This window comes from Adiantum capillus-veneris, chromosome 21 (genome assembly GCF_014529385.1).
Source record: "Adiantum capillus-veneris isolate H3 chromosome 21, ASM1452938v2, whole genome shotgun sequence".
NCBI classification, from domain to species: domain Eukaryota; kingdom Viridiplantae; phylum Streptophyta; class Polypodiopsida; order Polypodiales; family Pteridaceae; genus Adiantum; species Adiantum capillus-veneris.
The window spans coordinates 126,600,699-126,626,020 of NC_140951.1; the positions used below are offsets into that span (position 1 = coordinate 126,600,699).

At 45.1% G+C, this 25,322-nt stretch overlaps 1 protein-coding gene and 1 pseudogene across 6 annotated transcripts in view; one reads left to right on the plus strand and one right to left on the minus strand.

Annotated features, from left to right (window-relative positions):
- Window positions 1-255: 255 nt before the first annotated feature.
- Window positions 256-1,358, minus strand: LOC147431691 (uncharacterized; annotated as a pseudogene).
- Window positions 1,359-1,559: 201 nt separating this feature from the next.
- LOC147431692 (uncharacterized) overlaps window positions 1,560-25,322 on the plus strand; it is an 85,551-nt gene continuing 61,788 nt past the window's right edge. For 2 of the 6 annotated variants that reach the window (XM_086494202.1, XM_086494203.1), the window contains exon 1: window positions 1,560-1,800. In XM_086494202.1, coding sequence (XP_086350328.1) covers window positions 1,660-1,800 — 141 coding nt within the window. In that variant the 5' untranslated portion in view covers window positions 1,560-1,659. The remainder of the gene's footprint in view (window positions 1,801-25,322) is intronic. The other 4 variants (XM_086494200.1, XM_086494201.1, XM_086494204.1 and 1 more) reach the window with 3 other exon arrangements.

A 25,322-nucleotide genomic window follows, 5' to 3' on the forward strand; every position in this document is an offset into this window, starting at 1 on the left:
TAATAAAGTAATCTTCTTGGCCTGCTTGAGAGCATGTGCCTACACATGCACAACAATAGAAGGTAAATGGACACACAGGATGATTGTGATGAGCAGACTCAAATTAGACATCACTATTAGTAGTAGTCTTGTGGACATGTATAATAGATGCGGATGTATAGTGGAGGCATGCCATGTATTTGAGAAGTGCCCATTTAGAGATATTGCAATGTGGGATTCGATGATTGCAGGATATGCACAACATGAATCTCATAGTCATGTGGAGAAGTGTCTACGAGGCTTGCAACACCAACGGTCAATAGTATCAAGACCTTCTTCCTTGTGTGCTTGCCCTCCATTAATGGGACCTTCCGTATCTAATACACTTTCATTTCGTCCATCACGACTAGCAAAATTGGGCTCTGCCTCGCCAAAAGAAGGTTCGCCGCCTTTTTCATTTGACATTGGCATACTAGAGGCTGTAAGTGTGTCGTTCTGTAGCACTACCATGTCGTCAAAATCTTCACCATGGATTGGCTGCGTCTCACCAGAAAGATAGCCTGGCTGCATGCTCTCAGCTCCTAAATATTGGCTCTCCGAAACCACCTGCGTTTCACCACCCTTATTGATCCAATATTGAAATGATCTGGCTTCGACTCTTCGAATGAGTCTAGCTCTGTTGCCATGTGGAGTTGCTCTTCTAAATTCCTTGTTGCTTCCTCATTATGAGGTGCCGCCAACGTAGATGGGATACCTCTAGACACACTCTGATTAAAGTCTCTACATATCAAATGAAGACAATAGAAAAGAACTACTGTTAGGGTCTTTCAAAAACTCAAAACACTAAAAATAGAGCACCATTTTACACAAATTCACAAAAACAATAATCAGCACGTGCACAGACATAAAAACACGATATTAATTTGAATATTTACACTCTCAACAAATGAAACATTTCCATCATAGTCTTAATATTAACTCTACATTGATGACATGATTAAACCCCTATTTAAACTACTTCTCAATACCTTGTGCAAAGTATGGCATAGATCCAAACCTCATCAAAATTCTGAACAAGCACAAAACCCAAACAAAATGAATACTGCAGAGCTACAGAAAATCCCACCTCTCTCTCTCTCTCTCACACACACACACACAGACTTATAGACCAAGTAATCGAAGCTGTAAATAACATAGATGATGTGAGAGAGAGAGAGAGAGAGAGAGAGAGAGACCTCTTCAAAATCGCACGATCCCTTCCTCCCTCTTGCAACCTCCCTATCAATTGTAGCAGAGAAAAAGTACACACATATACACACACAATCAAATTTCCATGCCCAAAATGCAACCGAACCACCAAATAAAAATAGAAATCCCATGCATGCCCTCCACCCAAAAAAGAAAACCTTTCTCGGCCACTCCCCATTGGCCTAATCCCCTAATACCTATGGCCATGCTAGCAAATTTTCTCCCTATAGACCCTGCCTTGCGACGGTTCCAATAAACCACACTGTTTGAAAGTAAACTCGGACTTAAAAAGTAAACTTGACTATTGACAAGCGTTTCACGTTTCGTGCCTTGCTTCTGTGCCGTCGATCCCATGGCTCAAGCTTCCCACTTGTCACGAGAACAGACCATTTTGAGCGTCATTGAATTTCTGAAACCGTCTTTACAGGGCCCATGGGGGCGGGATTGGAGCATCACTACCACGCTCTGCTTCACAGCTTTGGAAGCCTGCTGCAGCGACTGCGCGTCTATTTTCTGCGCAGCCTCTCCTCAACTCGTTTCAGCAACTCCTTTGCCGGTGCCGTCGATTGGAGGGTATGCACGCGCGTGTGTGTGTGTGTGTGTGTGTGTGAGAGAGAGAGAGAGAGAGAGAGAGAGAGAGAGAGAGAGAGATTGATTTTCCAATGCGGAGACATTCATGTATATGCTTGACGATTCCCATGGAAACAGATGGTGAAGCCTTATCTGAAGGGTTTCTGGCACTTGTGAAAATTTGGTCTTTCAATTGCATAGGCTGTGTGGTATGCTCAAATTATTTCTGCACGGACTGGTTTTTTTTTGTGAAGTTGTGACCCTATTTAGATATGCTACCATTTTTTGTGAGACCATAGCCCAACGCTAGTTATCATACATAATAAATAGTATAGGGAGACACGTTTCTTTTTGTTTCTTGATGAAAACAATTATTGAGCTTGCGTATGAATCACTTGTGGTGTATCATGGTTGGACACGTGAGCCACATACCATTACCAGAATTGGTTGCATTGAAAAGATAACAATTTTCCTTTGATGACCTGTCAAGGAGGAAAATATTCACTTAAGTGAACAGAGGTGTCTTGAGCAAGTTCAAGAAAATTTCAATCCACAACCAAGTGGTTATGTCTCTTGTTACTCCAACTTTAAAAGAATTCTAATCAAAGAGTTGAAATTGTAGATAAACAAGCTGATGTCTGATCAGGTATGCTACTTTTACGTGTGATGTGACTTGTGCTCAGGCTATGAGTAGAGAGCCATCCATGTAGGTCATAGGAGCTTTCTTGAAGCCATTAATGAAATTTTTCATTCTACAAGTATCCATTCCTTAAATGCACATCGAATTAGTAGGTTGAACCTGGTGCGGTTGGAGCCACTTTGCTCCTTTTTCACAGATTGCCTAGATTGAATAAAGTCACTAATTTCTCCACAAGATTTTAGGGATACTGACGGTATGATGGTATTCTGTGGAATGACTTTATGAAAATATGTACATTGAATTAAAAAATTCCTAGATTAAACTTGTTTACATGTGCTCTTTCATGTGTGTATTGTTAGAGTACATGTTGGAAGCTTGAAATGTCTCCAGCCTTATGTCTAGTAAATGGCGTGATGGATTTAGTGGATCAGTGTTGGATGTGATTGCTAAATATGTCAAGAATGTCATCCTAGTGTATCAAGATTTCTATCTAGATGAGATGACTGGATAATGTTGTTAGTACATCAAGAGTTCTGTAAGGATGAGATGGCTACACAAAGATCTAGGTGCATCAAGAGTTCTGGTCTAGATGAGATGACTAGATGGCTGTTTGCACTTGAGTGTAAACTAAGTGTTTGATTTAAGGATGCATGCTTTGGGAATGCACTGTCTTGTTTGCATAACACCAACGTTTTCAAATTCAGCCCTTAGATCAGCCAGTGTTTTTCACTTTTCAGCCATCCTCAGCATCTACCATCAACACCCTGTACATTGGCATTAGCAGATCAGCCCATAGCCTTGTCAGTTTGTAGATCTAGTCCAAGAAGCCCTAGCGTTTTGAGTTTTCAGCCCTTAGCCTCTTAGACCAAGCATCTACCGCAAGATCCTATCAACATCTCAACATCTAGGACCATCATATCAACATTTATGAAATTACCTCTCTAGCGATAGAGAAGAAGGGTGCTTGGAGGAGGGTTTGGGACCCCATCCGGTCTTTCTCTCTCTCTCTCTAACTCATAGAACCTTTACTCAGCTTCTTTCTCTAGTCTATTGTACATCTCTCTCATGAAATAAAAGGAACCTTGAGGACGCATTGAGCACTCATCCTGAGTTATCACCATAAATCACTTCCGTTGCACATAACATGTATCAAAGCTCTTTGGTAGTGTTCGGTATCATCACTCAAGAAAAGAACGTAAAGAACCTCTCTTAGATTTTCCATCAAAGAAGTTTTGGGCCCTTGCCCTGGACTAATACTTGTTGCCTACAGATATTAGCCACTCCTACCCTTAGTCCATGGCGCATCGGGCGTGCTCTCGTCTTCATCGTTGGTCTCATGGGCCATTGAGCCATAAAAGAATTTTTTTGCTTGTTTAAGGTTGCACGTAACTCAAGGCCACTTGTGTGTGTCGATCTCTCTAGTCTGTGTTTTTGAATAGTGGTAAGTAACCCGAAAAAGAAGGGCTTTTCTAGCCTTCCCTTGTTCCTCATTCCACTCATTGAGAACAAACCTTGTACATTGTGGCAAGCCAATCGATGTGAGGTGGGAAAAAGCAACCTTGGTGTGAGCGCAAGACTGCCAAGGGGTGCACCCGTGGAAAGGAGTTGAGTTTTGGTAAGAGAGAAGCTTTCTTAAACGCAGATTGCAAGCAACACCAAGAACCCCAAGATCCCAAGAACCCCAAGTACCCAAAGTACCCTAAGAACCCAAGTACCCCAGTGTTCAGTGCTTGGTCATCACTTGAAGCAGAATGGATACTGAAGGTGATGAGTCTGAAGTTGGAGAAGATGTTTCTACACCAGGAGGACCATTGAATCCTCCTCTGTCCCCATCTACGCCACCGATTGCACCAAATTCTATGGAGGCTTTAGTAAAGTCCATTATGTAATGATGCTACAACAAGAGGCTCAATGGATTGCAGTTGAGAGGAAAAGAATGGCTCTCGAAAGGGAACGCGAAGCTCATCGTATAGTTGCGGAAGACAAGAGGGTAGTGTTGGGTGATGCCATTAATTGGTATCAAGCATGGCGAGAGGCATAGTTTTGATTGTTGCTATGTATCTGTCGGATGATGCCATTAATTTGTATCAAGCGTGGCACGTGCTAGTGGACAAGGGAGGCTAGCGATGCTACCCTCAGGTGGCAATTAGCTGGTAGATTAGAGAATTCCACCGATCCAGATTGAGGTGCCTAGGACAGGGAGGCCAGCAGGGCTACCAACAGGGCTACCAAAACAGGTCAAAGAGCACAAGAGAAGAACAGAAAGGTAAGCTAGGTCCACCGGATAATTTGGTCAAGGGTACTTTTTGGCCCTTGATTCAAAGTGGATGGAGGAGGAGAGCCTCGCAAATTCTCTTCAGAGAGAGTTGTACATTGAAGCTTTTGGGCTATTAGCAGTGTCTATGCCAAAAGTTACCAATGAATCAGCAGGTTGAATTTGGTGCGGTGCGGATTGCACAAGAGGGGAGCCACTTAACGCCTTTGTCACAGATTGCCTATATTGAATAAAGTCACTAATTTCTCTTTGAGATTTTAGGGTACTAACGAGCTGATGGTATTTTGTGGAATGCCTTTATGAACTATATGCACTGAATTGAAAATTTCCTTGATTGCATTTAAAACATGTTCTTGTTCATGTGTGTATTGTTAGAGACATGTAGAGAAAGATGAAATATCTGTAGCATTTTTTGAATTTTCAGATGAATGATTTGAACTTAATGCATCTAGACATCTGTTAGAGATCAGCGAGATCTGGATGTGATGGCTAAGTGAACTGAATGCGTCCATATCTCAAAGGGGTCATCCCAAGAGGCAAGGATAAGACACGGTGCTTCTGTCACCGCAACCTTGAGAGCTGCGAAAGCCTCAATGGCTGCTTCGGGCTAGTCTACGCGTTGACGGCGAGTCTTTACCCCTTTCAAAACATCAGTCATAGGTGCGGCAATGCATGCAAAATTCTCTATGTGCGAACTGTAGCAAATTGCTGACGTGTCAAAGCCTAAAGAATGGAGCCAACTTACATGTGTGGCCGAGGGGCTTAAACCCTAAGAAGAACAAGTAACAGAAGAAGTCCTACCGACTTATGGGGACCCCGTTCGATGGGGCCCCAAGTGACATAAAGGAAGAAAATAAAGCAGGATCCGGACACACGCCAAAAACTGATGATGTGGCAGATTTTCGAAAATTGCGTTGGCATGATGACGTGGCAGGCTGTACGGATTTTCGCGTTTTGCACTGGCTGATGACGTGGCAGGCTGTATGGATTTTCATAAATTACGCTGGCAGCTTTTGGCATTGCTTTTTGGACCAGAGGCTTTGTTAGGGCTCATTCTCTGGCATGCTTCGTAGAGAAGGCATGTCGTCTCTCTCTCTCTCTCTCTCTCTCTCAGTTCAGTTGTTATTGAAGTGCTAAAAGTTTGTTCAGTCTGTTCTTTTCTATTGTCGCATGGTGCCTGTCCTGTGACAGTGGTATCAGAGCATCAGGCGTGTGCTTTTTTGAAAGCATACCGGTCCTACAAAAGAGTAGACAGAGCTATTGGAATTTTATTTAAGGTATCTTCGCCCTCCAACCCGGACTTATTAGCCACTCCCAACCTTACTTCATCGCGCATCGGGCGCGCTCCCGTCTTCACCGCTCATGTCTTACAGGGCATAAGCCAATTAAGATCACTTGCAAGAGAAGGATCCAGATTTGTTTCAAGTCACTGTTTTTTCTGAGAAGCAGTGCCATGCAGATGTTGATGTCTATAGCTACCAAGCCGCACACTCTAAGTACTTGGCAAGCTTTCAAGAAAAAAAATTTGTCCGAAGTTATATGGTTTCTGACATCTTCCTTCGCAGTGCAACTTCTGGCAAAGTGGGGTATCATGAAATGCTTGCCATGGAAACCCTAGCAGATTATACCTTGAAATTTCTTGACATCTCTTAGTAGATGTCTCTTCATGAGCAGATGACCTTGGAGGCTCGGTGTGATTGCTATCTCTTGGGACTACCATCGCCGCCAAAGAAACATTGTCTGTCCAAGAGCTGATGGACCATCTGTGCTCGGCTGCGACCTCATGGAAGGAACCTAACCCTAATTTTTGGTGCAGGTTTCAAGATGGAAAGTCAGATGACTTTTCGAGCTTGACTGATGTCGAGATTGCTTTTTAAGTTTGAGTTCTATTTGATCTTGTTTGGTGATCTTGTTTGGAATTTGTTTAAAATGGATCGTATCTGTTTTGAACCTGTTTTGGTGCCGATTTGAATTGTTTGACTCTGGTTTGATACTGGTTTCACTGATTGGTGATTTTACTCCCGTGTAGAGAAGTGAGAAATACTGTTTTGGTATTGTTTGAACCTCAGAACCACACAGGCCGATGCCTGGTGAGCGTTTCGTTGTATGTTTGAAAACCTCCGAACGACGCAGGCCGATGCCTGGGGAGTGTTCCGTTGTATGCTAGAAAACCTCCGAACGACGCAGGCCGATGCCTGGGGAGCGTTTGGTTGTATGCTTGAACCTCCAAGCGACACAGACTGCGATCTGGGGAGCGTTTGGTTGTATAGTCCTCTGAGCTCATGGCCCGGACCTTTTTAGGTTATTTGCGGGGGGAGTGACGAGGTAGTCGTTGAGTAGCTTCATACCACAGATCGTTTGTCTTGGGGGAGGGCTCAGCTGCGCTGTTTGTTGTGTCTTGTAACATGCATATGTAAGCATTTGTGTTGCATTGTGATGTGCCAATTACTGAATATTCCTAATTGGATGAGATTGCCTGGGTATGTAATTTCAGTGCATCAAGACACTCGTGGAAGATCAGTACGGTCTGGGTGTGACGGCTAATTTTACTACGCTGGAATATCAAGAGTTCTGATCTGGACAAAAGGAGAAGCTAACTCCTTGATCAAAAGAGCAGAAAGGAGAAGGTAACTCCTTGATCAAAACAGTCGAAAGGAGAAGCTAACCCCTTGATCAAAACAACCGAAAGGAGAAGCTAACTCTTTGATCAAAAGAGCAGAAAGGAGAAGCTAACTTCTAAATAAAAAGAGCAAATTGATGTCCCTCAGAATGATCCTCGAAAATTTTTGAGCTAACTTGAGTTGTTTTGCAAATATGCTGTAATCGCGGGCGATTAGTCTCTTTCAAGAAGGGGAGATGTAACAAACTGTTGATGTGTCAAAGCCTAAAGAATGGAGCCAACTTACAGATGTGGCCGAGGGGCCTAAACTATAAGAAGAACAAGTAACAGAAGAAGTCCTACCAACTTATGGAGACCCCGTTCGATGGGGCCCCAAGTGACATAAAAGAAGAAAGTAAAGCAGGATTCAGACACACGCCAAAAATTGATGATGTGGCAGATTTTCGAAAATTGTGCTGGCATGATGACGTGGCAGGCTCTACGGATTTTCGCATTTTGCGCTAGCTGATGACGTGGGAGGCTGTACGGATTTTTGTAAATTACGCTGGCAGCTTTTGGCATTGCTTTTTGGACCAAAAGCTTTTGAGTTTTAAAGGCTTTTTACTGTAACTGCTTTTCAGGCCAAGAGCCTTTCAATATGAGGTTAGGGCTCATTCTCTGGCATGCTTCCTGGAGAAGGTGCAGAGTCTGGAGTACCGTCTTGTACTGTGTTGATGCAATATAAAGAAATACCGAAAGGGGCGCCAAGGTTTGGGGCCAATACTCTCTGGGATGGAATTCTGCCACTCCGTGTCACATGTCGTCTTTCTCTCTCTCTCTCTCTCTCTCTCTCTCTCTCTTTCTCTCAGTTCAGTTGTTATTGAAGTGCTAAAAGTTTGTTCAGTCTGTTCTTTTCTATTAGCACGTGGTGCCGGTCCTGTGACATTCGGACCCTTGTGATTATTTGCAGGGGGAATATTGAATGATTGAAAAGTGTTGTTATTTGCGAGGGGAATATTGAATGATTGAAAAGTGTTGTTATTTGCGAGGGGAATATTGAATGATTGAAAAGTGTTGTTACTCGTGGCCCGAACCTGCATGGTTATTTACGGGGGGAGTATTAAGAAGTATGAGTAATGGTTACTCTTAGCACCTCCAAACAACGCAGGCTACGGTCTGGGGGGCGTTTGGTTGTAAAAGGCCTCTATATCTCATGGCCCGGACCTTTTTAGGTTATTTGTGGGAGGAGTGATGAGGCAGTTGTTGAATAGCTCATGGCCCGGACCTGGATGGTTATTTGCGGGGGGAGTGTTCATCGGCGGCTTTATGTTTCTATGTCTTGTAACATACATATGTAAGCATTTGTGTTGCATTGTGATGTGCCAACTACTGAATATTCCTAATTGGATGAGATTGCCTAGGTATGTAATTTTAGTGCATCAAGACACCCGTGGAAGATCAATACGGTCTGGGTGTGATGGCTAATTTTACTACGCCGGAATATCAAGAGTTCCGATATGGACAAAAGGAGAAGCTAACTCCTTGATCAAAAGAGCCGAAAGGAGAAGCTAACTCCTTAACAAAAAGAGCAAACTGATTTTCTCTCGGAATGACCCTTGGAATTTTTTTTGAGCTAACTTGAGTTGTTTTGCAGATATGCTGTAATCGCGGACGATTACTCTCTATCAAGAAGGGGAGATGTTACAAACTGCTGATGTGTCAAAGCCTTGAAGAATGAAGCCAACTTATAGATGCCGGCCGAGGGGCCTAAACCCTAAGAAGAACAAGTAACAAAAGAAGTCCTCTCAACTTATGGAGACCCCTTCCGATGGGGCCCAGGTGACAAAGGAATTAAAATAAAGCAGGCTGATGACGTGGCAGATTTCCAAAAATCACGCTGGCTGATGACGTGGTAGAACTGTACAGATTTTCGCTTTTCACGTTGGCGGTGCTGATGTGGCAGGACTGTACGGATTTTCGTAAATTGCTCTTGCAGCTTTTTGGCTTTGTTTTTGGACCAGATGCTTTTGAGTTTGAAGGCTTTTCACTGTAATTGCTTTTTAGGCCAAGGGCCTTTAAATATGAGGTTAGGGCTCATTCTCTAGCATGCTTCCCGGAGAAGGTGCAGAGTTTGGAGTACCAGCTTGTACTGTGTTGATGCAATATAAAGAAATACCGAAAGGGGCGCCAAGGTTTGGGGCCAATACTCTCTGGGGTGGAATTCCGCCACTCCGTTACGCGTGTTGTCTCTCTCTTTCAGTTTAGTTGTTATTGAAGTACTAAAAGTCTGTTCAGTGTGTTCTTTTCTATTGGCACGTGGTGCCCGTCTTGTGACAGATATACTCAATGTGAGGCATCGGAAACTTGTTCTTGACGGTTATCTTGTTCAATGCCCTGTAACCGACACACAAACGAAACAAACCATCTTTCTTGCGGACAAACAAAATAGGAGCAGCAAAAGGACTTACACTAGGACGTATGAATCCTCTAGCCACCTACTCCGTGAGTTGCCGCTCTAATTCTTCTTCCTGTGTCTTGTTCAAACGGTAGGGAGCCTTACTGATAGGCTGTGCACCCTCCGTAAGCTCTATGCGATGGTCCTCCGGCCGCTCGGGTGGGAGACGGGGTGGAAGATCATCTTGCAAAAAGAGATGCTTAAACTAGGTAAATAAAGCTGAATACCTGTCTGGAGTCTGAATGCTCTGGGTAACTGGAGAGGCATAGATGAATGCCGCTTGTGCTCCTCGTTGGCCTGTATATAAGAAATGAGAGGCAAAGAATGTCGACCCTCTTTAGCACGAATGATCATAGGAGAGTCGCTTTTGGCATTTAATGTGAGTGTCTCGTCCTCCCAATCAATGAGAGGGTTATGCTTACGAAACCATCTAATGCCCAAAATCATTCACATCTTGAGAGAGGAGACACGAGAAATTTCTTACAGAAGGCAGCTTGTTGAACTGTAAACAACACATCAAGGCACTCTTGCGTGATGAGAGAGTCCATCCGGGAGCGAAGCCAGCCACCTCGAGAGGAGATGTCTGACTAACCTCTAGGCGGGCTCTCTCTACAAGAGGCACCAATCACATCATGCATACTGCCTGGATCAAACAAAACGCTGACCCTTTACATGACCATAACACTTCATGAGAGACTCATCAATATGTGTCAGAAACATGAGAAGATTCAATGTGGTTCATTAAAGTGCTTGTTGTTGTTGCGGGTGCCTTAGGTTCTTTAGGTGGGGCTATCTTAGGACAAGCCGCTTTAATGTGACCCTTGACGTGACATTGATAACAACGACCTTCCTTAGCATAAATGACTTATTCTTTTGCCGTTATGTATCCTCCTATAATTCCTTTTTTGGTTTTTTCATCAGGGGTTAGCTTAGGTTTAACAGGTGTTTTAGCTTTACCCTTAGATTCATTGTTATAGTTCTTTTCCGAAGAATTAGAGGAAGATGGACTAGAAGATTACCATTCTTACCGTTTTTACCATTCTGCGGGTTCTGAGGAGTCTGAGAGGTTCCTTGAGAAGTCTTGTTCTCTTTAGGCTTTCCCTTATTGTGCTTCATCTCTTGCGCGAGAGCAATTGCTACCGCCTTGTTGAGATCGATTGGATCAAGTACCTCGATATCAAACTTAATATACTCGTCCAATCCATAAAAGAATGCCTCTTTGCGCTCAGCATCCGATTTGCATAATTGAGTGCCGAGGTGCAAATCACGATTAGAGAAAGACATAACTGGCATACCATTTTGCTTGAGACCGCGCCAATCATCCTTCAATCGTGCTAGGTACTGTGGTGGCATAAACCGCACCTTGAGCTTGTCTTGGAAGTCCGCCTAATTGAAGGAAAGGGGCGCGTCTTCATCGGCTGCCTCTAGGTGCGCGGCCAACTGTGACTCTTGCTATGCGTGATACCAAGTAATGGCATCACCGGCAAGGTACATGGCTGCCGTCAAAACCTTACTATTTCCTGTCTTCTTAGTTGTCGCAAAGTAAGCATTAAATTGATGTAACCAAGAATGAATAATAGTAGCATCCATCTTACCGTCATACTTACTGAACGTCAACTTCTCGGTGATGGGGGTGGTTGGAGTCCAAATCTCGACTTGCGCCACTGGATGAACCACCAACCTCTTTGGTCGGCTCGGGTTTCGAGGTGAGTACCTGTAGGACCAACTCTTGCATGTGTTGGTCTCTCAGCGCGTCACGCTCTAACTCCAAGGCCGCTCTTTGCGCTCGTGATTCAAGATTTCCTTTCTTTCTTTGTGCGCTTCGCGCTCGCGATCCAAGATTGCTTTTCTTTCTTCGCGCTCGCGCTCCAAGGCAACGCGATTCGCTTCTTGTTGTGACATCATGTCCATCATCGACTTGACCAAAGCCTCCATCGGATTTGGTACAATCCTTGGAGTAGATGGGGAAGGGGGAGGGTCGAAAAAACCTCCTGGTGGAGAAAACTCTTCTTCGCCACTCCCATCCTCACCACTTCCATGCGAAGTATCCATTCCGCTTCGGGTGATGACCATACACCGAAGTCTTGGGTTCTTAAGCTCATGAGGAACTTGGTTCTTGTGGGTCTTGGTTCTTGAGGTTCCTGAGGGTCTTGAGTCTTGAGGTTCTTGAGGGTCTTGAGGTTCTTCTTTAGCTTGCAATCTGTGTTAGAGAAGGATCTTCTCTTACCCGAGCTCTTCTCTTTCCTGCGGACGCACCCCTTGGCGGCCTTGCGCTCACACCAAGGTTTCTTTTTCCTACCTCACGTCGATTGGCCAGCCGCTAAATGCACGGACCGCTCTCAATGAGTGAAAACAGGCACAAGGGGAGGCTGGTCAAGCCCTTCTTTCTTGGGTTTCCTGTCACTCTTCAAAAACACGATTAGGAATCGTCACGGCCAAGTGGATTTGGGTTACGTGCGACCGCAACAAGCAAAAAAAATTTCTGTGGTTCTTTCCTTGAGTGATATAGAACACTGCCAAAGCTGTGATACCAATGATACCAATGTAAGGTGCAGCGGAAGTGAATGTTGAACTTTGCTCAAGATGAGTGCTCGGAACTGTGCTCAAGGTTCCTTTTACTTACGGAAGGGAGAGCCTTCGCCGTTCCTTTAGTGAGAGAGTGCAAGTGATCACAAACAAAGTGGATAAACACTGTGAATGAAGGTGCTGAGACTGAGAGATAGAGAGAGAAGAGAATACGACACCAGAAGAGTTGTCAAACCCTCCTCCGAAGGCCCCACTCTCTATGGCGAGAGTGGTCTACTATTGGTTGCACAAATCTGGTATAGAGGTGCTGATGCAATGTTCTTGATGCTATGATGCAGTGAGGTTCTAGGTCGGTGACGATAGAGACGGCGAGGCGACGACAACGCTATCTTGTATGGCTGAAAAACGCTGGTTTGACCTTGCTTAAAGCGTTGATGCAGATCTCTGTGTCCAAAACGCTGCTACTCTTGGCTGGTTTTATCTGTGGACAGTAGGCTGAAAAGCGCCAGTAGATCAGGGCTGAAAACGCTGATTTGACGGCTGTAAAAACGCTGATTTGACTGCCGTAAAAACGCTGATTTGTCTGCTACAAACGCTGTCTTGACTGAGTGCTGAAAATGCTTGTCAAAATGCTGGTCCAAAGGCTGATCTGCAACGCTGGAATGGCTGCTGAAAACACTTGGTTTCTCTGATGAAACACGCCAGGGCTTGCAGGGGGTTCTTGCTTGAGAAGGTTGCTAGAGATGCCTGCTGCAAGTAGTTGCCTATGCTCTCCTTTCTTATTCCGCCAGAATACACTAGCGCTAGGTTTCTTATATACAGGCTTGGGTGAATTTCCCTTACCGAGTTTCCCAACAAAAGTCACTTAAAAATAATAAGTGAAAAATGGTCAAAATAGGGAAAATAGATTTTCTGCACTATAAAATGCTCCTGATAGAATCTGATGGTAATGCTGATGATCATGCTGTGTGCAACCAGAGGATATGCATCTACTCTAAGTGTCTGGACATGCACGATCTGCGAACAGACTCACAAAAGTGCCAAAACACTTCCGAAGCTAGGCTAACTGAACCCTTGTCATGAAGTAGCTTGTCTACGTACACATAGGGTTAGATGTGCACGTGATATCCAAAGACATCTTAGTAGAAACTACGCGAAAGTCTTCGACCTGAAGCATCTCCGGAGGAGTTTATAGTGGCCGCTACCAGGATAGAAGGAGCAAGGAGGCTATTCAAGGACCCCCTTCAGGTGGAGACTGCCTCAGCACTCTCGGAAAATCCCTCTGACCCCTTGCTTTCTTTACGTAGGGAGTTAGAAGCACTGAAGTTACAAAGAGCACTTCAAGAGGAGAGGTCCTTCTCTCTTAGAGAGGAGAAGCTTCCACATCACGAGGCATTGGAACAGATCAAGTGCGAGCTAGAAGAGCTCAAGTCTCAGCAGGAGACTAAGGCTATGGTTAGGTGTAGCTCATGCCGCTCTCTAGGGCACCCTCCACATGAATGCCCACTTCGGGTTTACTGCCATTTCTGTGAAAAGTTTGGACATGAGGACAAGGACTGCTACTACCTCAAGGGATTGCGACAAATACAACAAAGTCTTGGTCCTACTCTTCGACAAGGGCTAGCATCTGCATCCAACATGGTTTCTCCTGTGGCCATCCACACTATATGCTACCTTTATTGACAGCCCCTCCTATGCAAGATATGCAAAGTACTTTTCCGTCTCAGAGCTTTTATCATACCCATGCTCCCGCTCCCTCATGTCACAAACGGGAGCGCATAGCAATATAAAATATACTCTGATAAATAAAATTTATCACTTATTATTGAAGCCAGAGGATATAGAGAGAAATAGATAGAGAGAGAGAGATAAAGTGAGAAGATCGACACAGTACTGGGGACCAGAAGATGGGCTGGTCCCCCCCCCCGCCCCCGTAATAGTATCTTTATTACTGAGGAGAAGTCTATACAAGCACTTGAACCGAACGTATTACCACGTTCGTTCTAGAATAAGACTTGATGGTTCCAGGAAGCCTCAGCTTCTGATTCCTAGGGCAAAACCCTATTCCAAGGAACTTCCGTTCCTTATTCCAATTCCTCGAGAATCAAGGTTCTCGCCTCTGGATCTCACCTTCCAGACTCAGGGCATGACATCCCTGCAACTCTCTTTTAGAACTCTATTTCCAGAATCCTCTTCCCGCAGAACAACTCTGCTTTCCCTGACACGAAGTCCTTACTTGCGAATCCCAACTTCCGGATCGCAACTTGAGAGACTACCTCTCTCCGATCCGTGGATCTACTTCCCAAACTCGGGTACGGAACCCCTGGGCTGATCTGGCTCTAGTTCCTCAGAGCGCTTTTCTCCTGCAAAGGCTCATACCTTCCTCTTCTCCTACTCCCTCACTAAGAGGAAGTACACCTGCAAACAAATACTCAGAGTTCATAACATGAAAATCTTTACCTTCAAAGTCTCGACGCTCGAAACGCAACTCCGTTCTCGAAAAGCAATTCCCCGGAAGAGATCTCTCCATAGGAAATCCTCTCTTCCAATCCTACACACAGAAGAGGTGTGTTCTCTGGTTCCTTCTCATAAATCAGCCCCGTCGACGACGCTTAGGGGCTGAAAACAGAGAAAAACAGCAGCTTGTCGCGATGGAAACACGCTCCGTAGGCACTTCTTCACGAGGGAACTCGCGCACTTGGTCTTGGCGACATCTGGTACACTTGGGGCAGCCATGGGCATCACCTGCAACGTCTTCTTTACGGCTGAAATTTGCAGCAGCATCTCCTCCTTGCAAAGATTGGTCCTCCTTCTGAGTGACGGCATGTGATACTTTTATAGCTCCTAGCCACAAGCACGAATAGCTACTCGCGTAGAGATCGCGGCCGTTTTTTTTTTTTTTTAAATTTTTTTTTTCAATGTTCTGCCAAAAAAAGAGAGAGAGAAAACGCTGGCTGATCTATTGCCTTATTTATCAGATGGCTGCCCACTTATTAAATGGGCGGCCGTCGTATTTTAAAAATAGTATGAACTTGCCCAAAAACTCAATAAAACCTTATAAGTTAAAGACAATGCTTTCACAGCACTTCCCAGGCGTCCCTGGATGCAATCACACGCACAATTGCAATGCAAACATAAACTTCCTCGCGGGAAAGCATTTGCTTTCCCGAAAAGCAATCCGCTTTCTCAGAAAGCATCTGTTTTTTCCTCAAAGTTTTCTCTGAACCCATCTTCATTCAAGTGCTTGTTTTTCCTTGTGCACAATTCTAACACAGTTCGGAATTTCCTCCCGACTATGGATATTCCCTTTCCGATGCACCCGTCACCCACCTTGTGACGCATCAGGAATACCCATCACCTAGTCCTTTCCTACCGAACTTACGGTACAATCTCCTTCACGATGCTCTATGTCACCCATCCTATGACGCATCAGAGATGTCCGTTCCCGGATGGTTGGATACTTCTTTCCGATGCTTCCTGTCACCCATCCGATGTGACGCATCAGAAGTACCCGTTCCTGGTGGCCTTACAGATATTCCTATTCTCAGTGCTCCCGTCATTACTTTGAATGACGCACTAGGAATACTCTGTACTCGGATGTCTCCAGTGAGAAAAGCCCTCTCACTTAAAATTCCAATAATTCATTTAGAATTATTTTTCCTTGGTGTTCCAAGCGAGAAAACCCTCTCACTTATAAATCCAATAATTCATTTAGAATTATTTTTCTGTAAGATAAAGCCAATTTAGCAACATCCCTCTCACGTATAAACAGTTGTCCTCAACTGTAGAGGTCCAACTGAACTGCTGGGGAGAAACCGGAAAGATTCCAAATCTTGCTCAATGGTGAGTTGAGCTAGTCCTTTCTCAAAAGAGAACTTAAAAATTAAATTAAACAAAGATTCAATAGTTCAATACTTACCTTACCAGTTCATGTCCTTCCTCTAGTACCTCGAGGATTTCCTTCACCATTCATTCAACTTACGAACCATGTAAGAACTCGTCATTCGTGTCTTTCCAATAGATCGAAAGTTTCCTCATCCGAGAATCTGTTAACTCACTTTCGCCTTCTCAACCTCGAGAAGAATAATCCTCCTAGAAATCAATCTAGGTATCTGTCCTTGCGCATAATCCTGCGCTGTTAGTCCAGAGGGTATTAAACCTCTTGTGTCCTCCCACATAGGGAATGCTCAAGTCATAGAGCATTAAGCTCGATGTCTTTCTTTCACAAACAAAGTTTGCGATCACCTTAAAGAAGGTTCTTGTTTCGGGCCGTCGCTCAACGTAGGCGGACGGTTCCAATTTGAAGATTCTTTGTGCACGGCGGCACTTCCTTCCAATCTTTTCCTCCTGCGAGTTATTACCACCAGCAGTGATTTCCCGACGCCCATTAGCGTCTCTTCCTTACAAAATCATAAAAAATGATTCACCTTGCGAGCATCAATGACGATTTGCAAAATCTCAGGCAGATAGGATTCTAGCCATAGCATTTTCTGAACGTACGTTCAAACCCGGTTCACAATAGAGTGAACCTTCTTTGATTCTCAGGGATGTTCTCCCATATGTAATTCTTACCATTTTGAAACGGTTGGCGAGCTATATTCTTACGAACATAATAGTTCGAATGTATTCCAGCAGCGTGTAAATGCTACTTGACCTGCTCATGGAGAAACATATACCGCAACCAAAAGTTGCTTCTGTAATGGTAAAAGCACATAGCATACTCAACGATCAACGATCATCAGAAAACCTCTTCTTCGTAGAGAAACTCAAATTCCTTCTACTGAACACATCTCAAATAGAGATTCTCGTGTCGGAATATCCTTGCGCGCAAAAAGGCACTCAAGAGAGTATAACAAACTCTCGTCCAGTTCCTGGCATAGGTCTGCATCTTCGTGTGTTATCCATGTACTCAAAAGTGTACATAATTCTTAAGTTGTGTTAGAGTTTCGGTGAACCTGGGAAATTTCCTTCCCTTCGTAAGATCCTTAGAGCGAAGACGCTCAACTTGACGATCCCTTGGCTCGATCTTAGAGCAAAACCCACTCATCAAATAATTCTTGGATTCCTCGAGCACAGGCCGTAGTCGTCGTTGGTTCCTTCCCTCGTAAAGAGAGTGTTCATTCACTTGTGCGAAAAGCACTACCATATCTTCCCTTACCGGGTAGGAGGTGTTGGTTCATAAGGTCCTCAAGCTTACTGAAAGCTTTGCTTTGGTTGAAATCTCGGAATGGTTCCTTCCTTTCTGCCGTCCTACCCGCAATAGCACATAATTTGTTGGTGAACTACGAGATCAATAGTTGACCTTCCGGATGGTTGAGCAAACCAATTCATCGCATAAAGCAATGTTTCAACTCAATTCTACTCTCATAAACACTTGAGAGTGATTGTCCTGTTAGACACATGCATATCTTGTGCATAAAAGCAATATGCAGTTTATGAGTTCCTCAAAGATTTAACTTTGATCAAAGACCTGCCCTCTCACTTGAAGTTCGAGGGTCTTTTGTTCAATATCTCACGAGTTAGATTGAATTCCCTTACTCCAAACTTTCTCCGGATAGCAATGTATCCTTCGAGGAGAGGTAACAAAAATTCATTGTTTCTGTGTTCAATGGTTCCCGTCCCATTGTGGGGATTAGATTCTATGTACACTGAGGTGTACACTTTCAGCTTGTATTGCTGACTCCACCATCTACTGCAAAGTATCTTGCAAATGCGTTTACAAAATTCGGGCAAAAGTCCTTCGTTAAAGTTGTTCATCTTTCCTTCCTCAGAGAGGATCAAGAATGGAGCTACCTTGGCAAGAGTGAACCACTACTTGCTTTGACTCGCTCGTGTTCCTATTAGGCAAACTGATCCCAATCTTCTTGAATGCCTTCCTCAAAGCGTAGAGGAAAAAAAATTGTTGGAGAATTCAGCCTTGAAATTGTTGTTGTAAGTTCCTTGCAGAGCTTTGGTATACCACCAAGTACTTGCAATCCCCTTGAGGTGTTTGGTCACATGCCTCACCTTCGATACTTCTCAGAAATTGCTGTTTGCAAAGGCAACTTCAAACTGTCGATGAAAGCAGTAGCTTTCAGGAAATCTTCCCTTCCGCCAAAAGTATCAAACTTGACTGGTGTGATTCTAGGTCTAGAGATTGAAAATAATACCCTTCATATCCTTCCCGAGATGACGGGATTTCTTGGCTATGGTTCTGGATTGATGTTCATGGATATCTTCTGGATTCTGAAGGATCTCGAGCATTCCGCTCCTTGGATTCTCTAGGTTCTTGAGCATCATGCTCTTGTCGCCTTCTCAGAGAATCCCAAATCTTGTGTCGCCTTCTTGCAGAGAGAAAAAAATTTCCAACTCTGCGAGCTTTTCCTGCAGGACTTAGGTTTCCACCTGCTTACTTCTCTCTTGGCTTGTCATGGCTTCTTCCCGTATCTTCCCAGAGTCGTCCTCTTTACAAAGAAAGAGGGGAGACCATGCTCTGATACCACTGTCACAAACGGGAGCGCATAGCAATATAAAATATACTCGGATAAATAAAATTTATCACTTATTATTGAAGCCAGAGGATATAGAGAGAAATAGATAGAGAGAGAGAGATAAAGTGAGAAGATCGACACAGTACTGGGGACCAGAAGATGGGCTGGTCCCCCCCCCCCCCTAATAGTATCTTTATTACTGAGGAGAAGTCTATACAAGCACTTGAACCGAACGTATTACCACGTTCGTTCTAGAATAAGACTTGATGGTTCCCGGAATCCTCAGCTTCCGATTCCTAGGGCAAAACCCTATTCCAAGGAACTTCCGTTCCTTATTCCAATTCCTCGAGAATCAAGGTTCTCGCCTCTAGATCTCACCTTCCAGACTCAGGGCATGACATCCTTGCAACTCTCTTTTAGAACTCTATTTCTAGAATCCTCTTCCCGCAGAACAACTCTGCTTTCCCGGACACGAAGTCCTTACTTGGGAATCCCAACTTCCGGATCGCAACTTGAGAGACTACCTCTCTCCGATCCGTGGATCTACTTCCCAAACTCGGGTACGGAACCCCTAGGCTGATCTGGCTCTAGTTCCTCAGAGCGCTTTTCTCCTGCAGAGGCTCATACCTTCCTCTGCTCCTACTCCCTCACTAAGAGGAAGTACACCTGCAAACAAATACTCAGAGTTCATAACATGAAAATCGTTACCTTCAAAGTCTCGACGCTCGAAACGCAACTCCGTTCTCGAAAAGCAATTCCCCGGAAGAGATCTCTCCATAGAAAATCCTCTCTTCCAATCCTACACACAAAAGAGGTGTGTTCTCCGGTTCCTTCTCATAAATCAGCCCCGTTGACGACGTTTAGGGGCTGAAAACACAGAAAAACAGCAGCTTGTCGCGATGGAAACACGCTCCGTAGGCACTTCTTTGCGAGGGAACTCGTGCACTCGGTCTTGGCGACATCTGGTACACTTGGGGCAGCCATGGGCATCACTTGCAACGTCTTCTTTACGGCTGAAATTTGCAGCAGCATCTCCTCCTTGCAATGATTGGTCCTCCTTCTGAGTGAGGGCATGTGATACTTTTATAGCTCCTAGCCACAAGCACGAATAGCTGCTCGCGTAGAGATCGCGGCCGTTTTTTTTTTTTTTTCCCATTTTTTTTTTCAATGTTCTGCCAGAAAAAGAGAGAGAGAAAACGCTGGCTGATCTATTGCCTTATTTATCAGATGGCTGCCCACTTATTAAATGGGCGGCCGGCGTATTTTAAAAATAGTCCGAACCTGCCCAAAAACTCAATAAAACCTTATAAGTTAAAAACAATGCTTTCACAGCACTTCCCAGGTGTCCCTGGATGCAGTCACACGCACAATTGCAATGCAAACATAAACTTCCTCGTGGGAAAGCATTTGCTTTCTCGAAAAGCAATCCGCTGTCTCAGAAAAAGCATCTATTTTTCCCTCAAAGTTTCCTCTGAACCCATCTTCATTCAAGTGCTTGTTTTTCCTTGTGCACAATTCTAACACAGTTCGGAATTTCCTCCCGACTATGGATATTCCCTTTCCGATGCACCCGTCACCCACCTTGTGACGCATCAGGAATACCCATCACCTAGTCCTTTCCTACCGAACTTACGGTACAATCTCCTTCACGATGCTCTATGTCACCCATCCTATGACGCATCAGAGATGTCCGTTCCCGGATGGTCGGATACTTCTTTCCGATGCTCCCTGTCACCCATCCGATGTGACGCATCAGAAGTACCCGTTCCTAGTGGCCTTACAAATATTCCTGTTCTCAGTGCTCCCGTCATTACTTTGAATGACGCACTAGGAATACTCTGTACTCGGATGTCTCCAGTGAGAAAAGCCCTCTCACTTAAAATTCCAATAATTCATTTAGAATTATTTTTCCTTGGTGTTCCAAGCGAGAAAACCCTCTCACTTATAAATCCAATAATTCATTTAGAATTATTTTTCTGTAAGATAAAGCCAATTTAGCAACACCTCATCACCTCAAAGCTTCTATGCCTCCACCTCCAACTCCATGCAATGGAGCAAGGACCACCTCGCCCTTCGTCTCGCCCATTGAATCGGCCCATTTTGTGCTACAGATGTGGAGAATATGGTCATAACCAAAGCAAATGCCCTCTGCCCGAAGGGTTCCCTCCGTGTCGTCATTGCCTTGAAATGAAGGATCACTACAGTAAGGATTGCCCTAAACTTTGTGCATCCACAGCTTCGAACCCAAGTCAAAGCCAGAATGAGTTTACCTTTCCCAAGCTCAATCTGATAGCAGTTAGCACCGTTCGTCAGCCGCCCCCTTCTACCCATGTGGTTACCCCCCAAAATAAGCTGCAATTGGTAGATGAGCCATCGGGTGTCCTCACTCGGACCCAAAGATCCGCTCTCGGTCTTAGCATTCCAGCAAGTTCAACTCCCCCACACATTCTCACAACAGTGGATACCCTGCCTTCAGCTGTTGACAAGCCATCCTCCAGTGCCATGAAAGAATTCAAATCTTTGCTCTCCGATATTGATGAAGCTTTCTTGCAAGCAGTTTTCGATCAACAGAAGATCAAGGTACCAGAGAAACCACTGGTAGAAAAAGAAAAGGTTACAGCAGAGACAATCTTGAAGAACACCTTCCAACAAGGGTCCCTCTATGACATGTTGCGACTAGATGCGAGTTTTAGAAGTGACACCCTTGCTGTTATTCAGTCTCAGTTTACCCTGGAGCAAGTCCTATTGGCGGGCACCTCTTAGTGTGACCATCAGAGTCCTATATGATATCCCATCCCGCTCCCCTCACTGATTATAGAAGCTCTCGTCTCACCGTGTCCGTATTGGGGCGGCAATTCTCAGGAGTGATAGTGGATGGTGGATCTGGCATCAACTTGATGCCCGAGTTCACTATGTTAGCTCTAGGTCTACAACCTACTCGCCCTACTCCCTTCACAGTTACATTGGCCGACGAGTGGACAGTCTACCCAGTGGGCATAGTGGACAATGTGCCTCTGCAGGTACAAGACTTTACTTTTAACTTGGATTTTGTTGTGGTTCGTCTTCCCCAGGTTGAGGGCGGATTTCCCTTGCTCATCGGTAGACCATGGCTGCGACACACTAAAGCACTTCATGATTGGGGAAACAATGCCATGTGGATACATACTCCTGGCTCCCCGATGCAACCCATTCGCCTAGCAGGAGGCATGGATCCCGTCGTACAACATAGTTCTTTGTCCCTAGAAACCAACCTTGAATTGGAACAGCCTACTCCACCTGACGGGTCAGACGAGGATCCGTTGGAGTGGTTGGACGCTACCAGATCTATGCCTTGTTATGGAGTCTCTATTCCCTCTTTGCCTGAAGGTACACCCTCTTCCAACGTTTCCACAGTATGTAAACCTAATGAGCCAGCTGAGCCAGCTCAAAGGTTGAAGGTCACAGAAGCTACTCCCAGTGCGCCTTTGGTGGAAGCCTTTGGATTTGGTGAGCCTATGAAGAATCATAGAAGCGGAAAGAAATCTCACCTACAGGAGTTCACCCCCCCTCAACATCAATCCCATTGGTGTCTGCTTCTCTGACCAGAACAAAGCTTTCCTTTGTGTCTAGCGAACTCCCTTCACAGAGCTTCCTCAAGACCGGGTACAACCAAAAAAATGTTGATTTCAAGCTTGCTCATGCTCATGATATCTCTCTGCTCTTTGAACTTCCAACCTCGTCACCTACAAGCTCATGATATCTCTCTGCTCCTTGACATTCCAACCTCTTCACCTACAGGCACCCACTACTCTGGAGTGTCATCTCAAGTCTCACCCTTCACTACCCCTCCCTCTCTACTCGCCCCTCACTACCCTCTCCCTCCCTCCTCGCCCCTATACACCCCCTACTCGCCCCTCACTACCCTCTCCCTCCCTATTCGCCCCTCGCCCCCCCTTCCCCCCTCGCCCCCCCTACCCATCCCTCGCCCCTAGTCCCTACCAACCAGCCCTCGCCCCTGCTCGCCCCTAGTCCCTCCCCCTCGCCCCCCCCTATCCACCTGGCCTTGCCCCTCGCCCCCCCCTAACCCACTCCTCATCCCCCCCCCCACCCCTCGCCCCTTGGCCAGGCCTCGCCCCTACCCAACCCCCTACTCACCCCTTACTCATCGTCTCCATGCCAATGTATTCTGCACCTGGCACAATGAGCTAGATCAAAGGCATTGCTTGGAAATGGAAATCTCTGAGTCCCCATCAGTGCTAAAAGAGAAGGTATGCCTCATTCCAAGGCAAGCTGAATCTGTGCTTCATGCTCATCCTTCGGTGCAAATGACATCGTGAGCACATCTTTGTCAAAAAGGAATCCTCCAAAGCTTGCTACACCATAGCCACAACCCATTATCTTTCTTTGAAGATTCGGTCTGAGTGGCATTGACAGTAAATGTAGTATCAGTTTCATCATTCTCTCCTTCAGTAGTAAGGGCTATCTCCTCCTTCGACTCAATAATCTGAGTGCTCCAATTTCGTCACTTCTCCTGATTTTCCATACTAAGCTCTGACTCTGCAGCAGTTGTTAGGGAAGGTTTTCATTGTAGTCCCCAGTTGCTGTAGCGGTCCCATTTTCCTTGTGCTTGTCCCAACTTTCCTTGAACAGATCTTTCTCCTCAGTGGGTTCAGTATCATCAGACTCCGCATCCTTTCCAAGCGCAGGCCCATTCTTTCTTTGCAGCTCGAGGTCTTCGTTCGCTACAGAGTCCTCACCTTTTGGAGACTCTTGGTCAAGATTTTTGTGAGTATCTTCAGGCTCAGAGTGTTCCTTTTACAAGACATCCTCAACTTCCTCATCAGTTTTGGTGTTTTCATGCACTGTTTTTCTTCAAGCTACAAAGTAGGCTCTTCTTGAACTACCTCAGAAGATGGGGAAAGTAACCAGAAAGTAAGCAAAAAACACCCCAAAAGAGCTCCTATGACCCAAAAGTGCCATGACAGCTTTCTTTCTCCTCGAAAATGTACTGCATTTTTCCTGGTGTTCCAATGTTCTCTCTATATAAGTATTCCTCTCACCGAGACGGTGAGCGGTCTTGTGGCGGGCAACCTGTAGAAGGCTACAGTGTCACTTTCACAGGACACACAGTTAGTACAGTTGGTCTGGTCTGGTTCACACTGGTTGGACTCTTTGGGCTGGGCAATGACAGGTGGCAGAGATACGGACAGTGGTCTAGTGGACATCGTGGCTAGGCCACCACCACCACTCAGTTTGGAGATAGACTTAGATGGTTGACATTTATGAGCCATTGGTGGCTCTTTATGGTTGTATGTATGAGTAGTAGCTGTTGGGTCATCATTATCATCTTCTTCATATATGGTCCAGTGTCATCGTCTAGGGTAGAGAGTCTATACACATCACAGCACGTCTGCACCATCCCTGCACATCTGAGCCTCGACACCCCCATTGTACCCGTGAGTTCTGGGTTGGAGCTGAGTGTGTTGCCACGCCAGAGTTTGTACTGGTTCCTTTCAGGTAGTCGAGTCCATATGTTCTGGTCTGCTGCTGTGTCTTTGTGTTGATTTGCTATTATCTATTGTTTCCTGTGTTTTCATTCTGTTTGAGTGAGATGTCACGCACATTGCACTGAAGAGCACCCACTGTAGAGAGCACGACACACTATCCACGCTACAGGGATGCCCAAAAGCATCCACGCTACAGGGATGCCCAAAAGCAAAGCCCCAAAAGAAGTTTCTTTTAAAAGCTTAAAAAAAAAAAAAAAGCAATTGAGCCAAAAGCTGCCAATTTCAGCCCCCAGCGCTTAAACAAAATTCCATACCGCTGTGCAAAAAGCGGAAATCCATACGCTTTGCCACGTCAGCAAGTCAGTGGAATTTGCACCGCAAATCACGGGACTGCCACGTCAATAGTGCAACGGGTTTTTCGAAAATCTGCCACGTGTAACTGCCGCTAGATCTGTTGCCCGCTCAGTGGGTGTATCCGGGCTGCCACGTCACTGGTTTGTGACAAGACATCATTTATTTTTTCTTTGATCTGGAAAGGGCCATAATACCTCATGCTAAGCTTTGGAAAACGCTGCTCATTTCCCTTTCGTTCCTTAGGCGTGCCTTCTCAAAATGTAAGAGCATCCAATCGTCTTCCTTTAATTTCAAATCTCATCGATGTCTATCTGCTGCCTTCTTATGTCGTTCTTGAGAGTTCTCTAAAGCCTCGCAGACCTTGGCAAAAGCAGTGTCCAAGTTCCTCATGTACTAGTCGGCTTCAAAAAGCTTGTCTTTAGTGCTGAGAAAGGGTGGAACCTTCGGAGCACCTTCAATTATCTCAAATGGCGTCTTCCCCGTCGAAGAGTGAACCGTGTTATTGTAGGCAAATTCCACCAAAGGCAAAAAAATTCCCCATTGAGTCTTCTGATTAGAGATGTAAGACTTCAATAAATCCAAAACAATTGAATTTGCAATCTCAGATTGCCCATCTGTCTGCAGGTGGAATGATGACGAGAACTGCAACCGTGTGCCAATGTTCTCCGAAATAGCCCTCCAAAACAAACTCGTGAATCGGGGATCTCTGTTGGCAGAGAC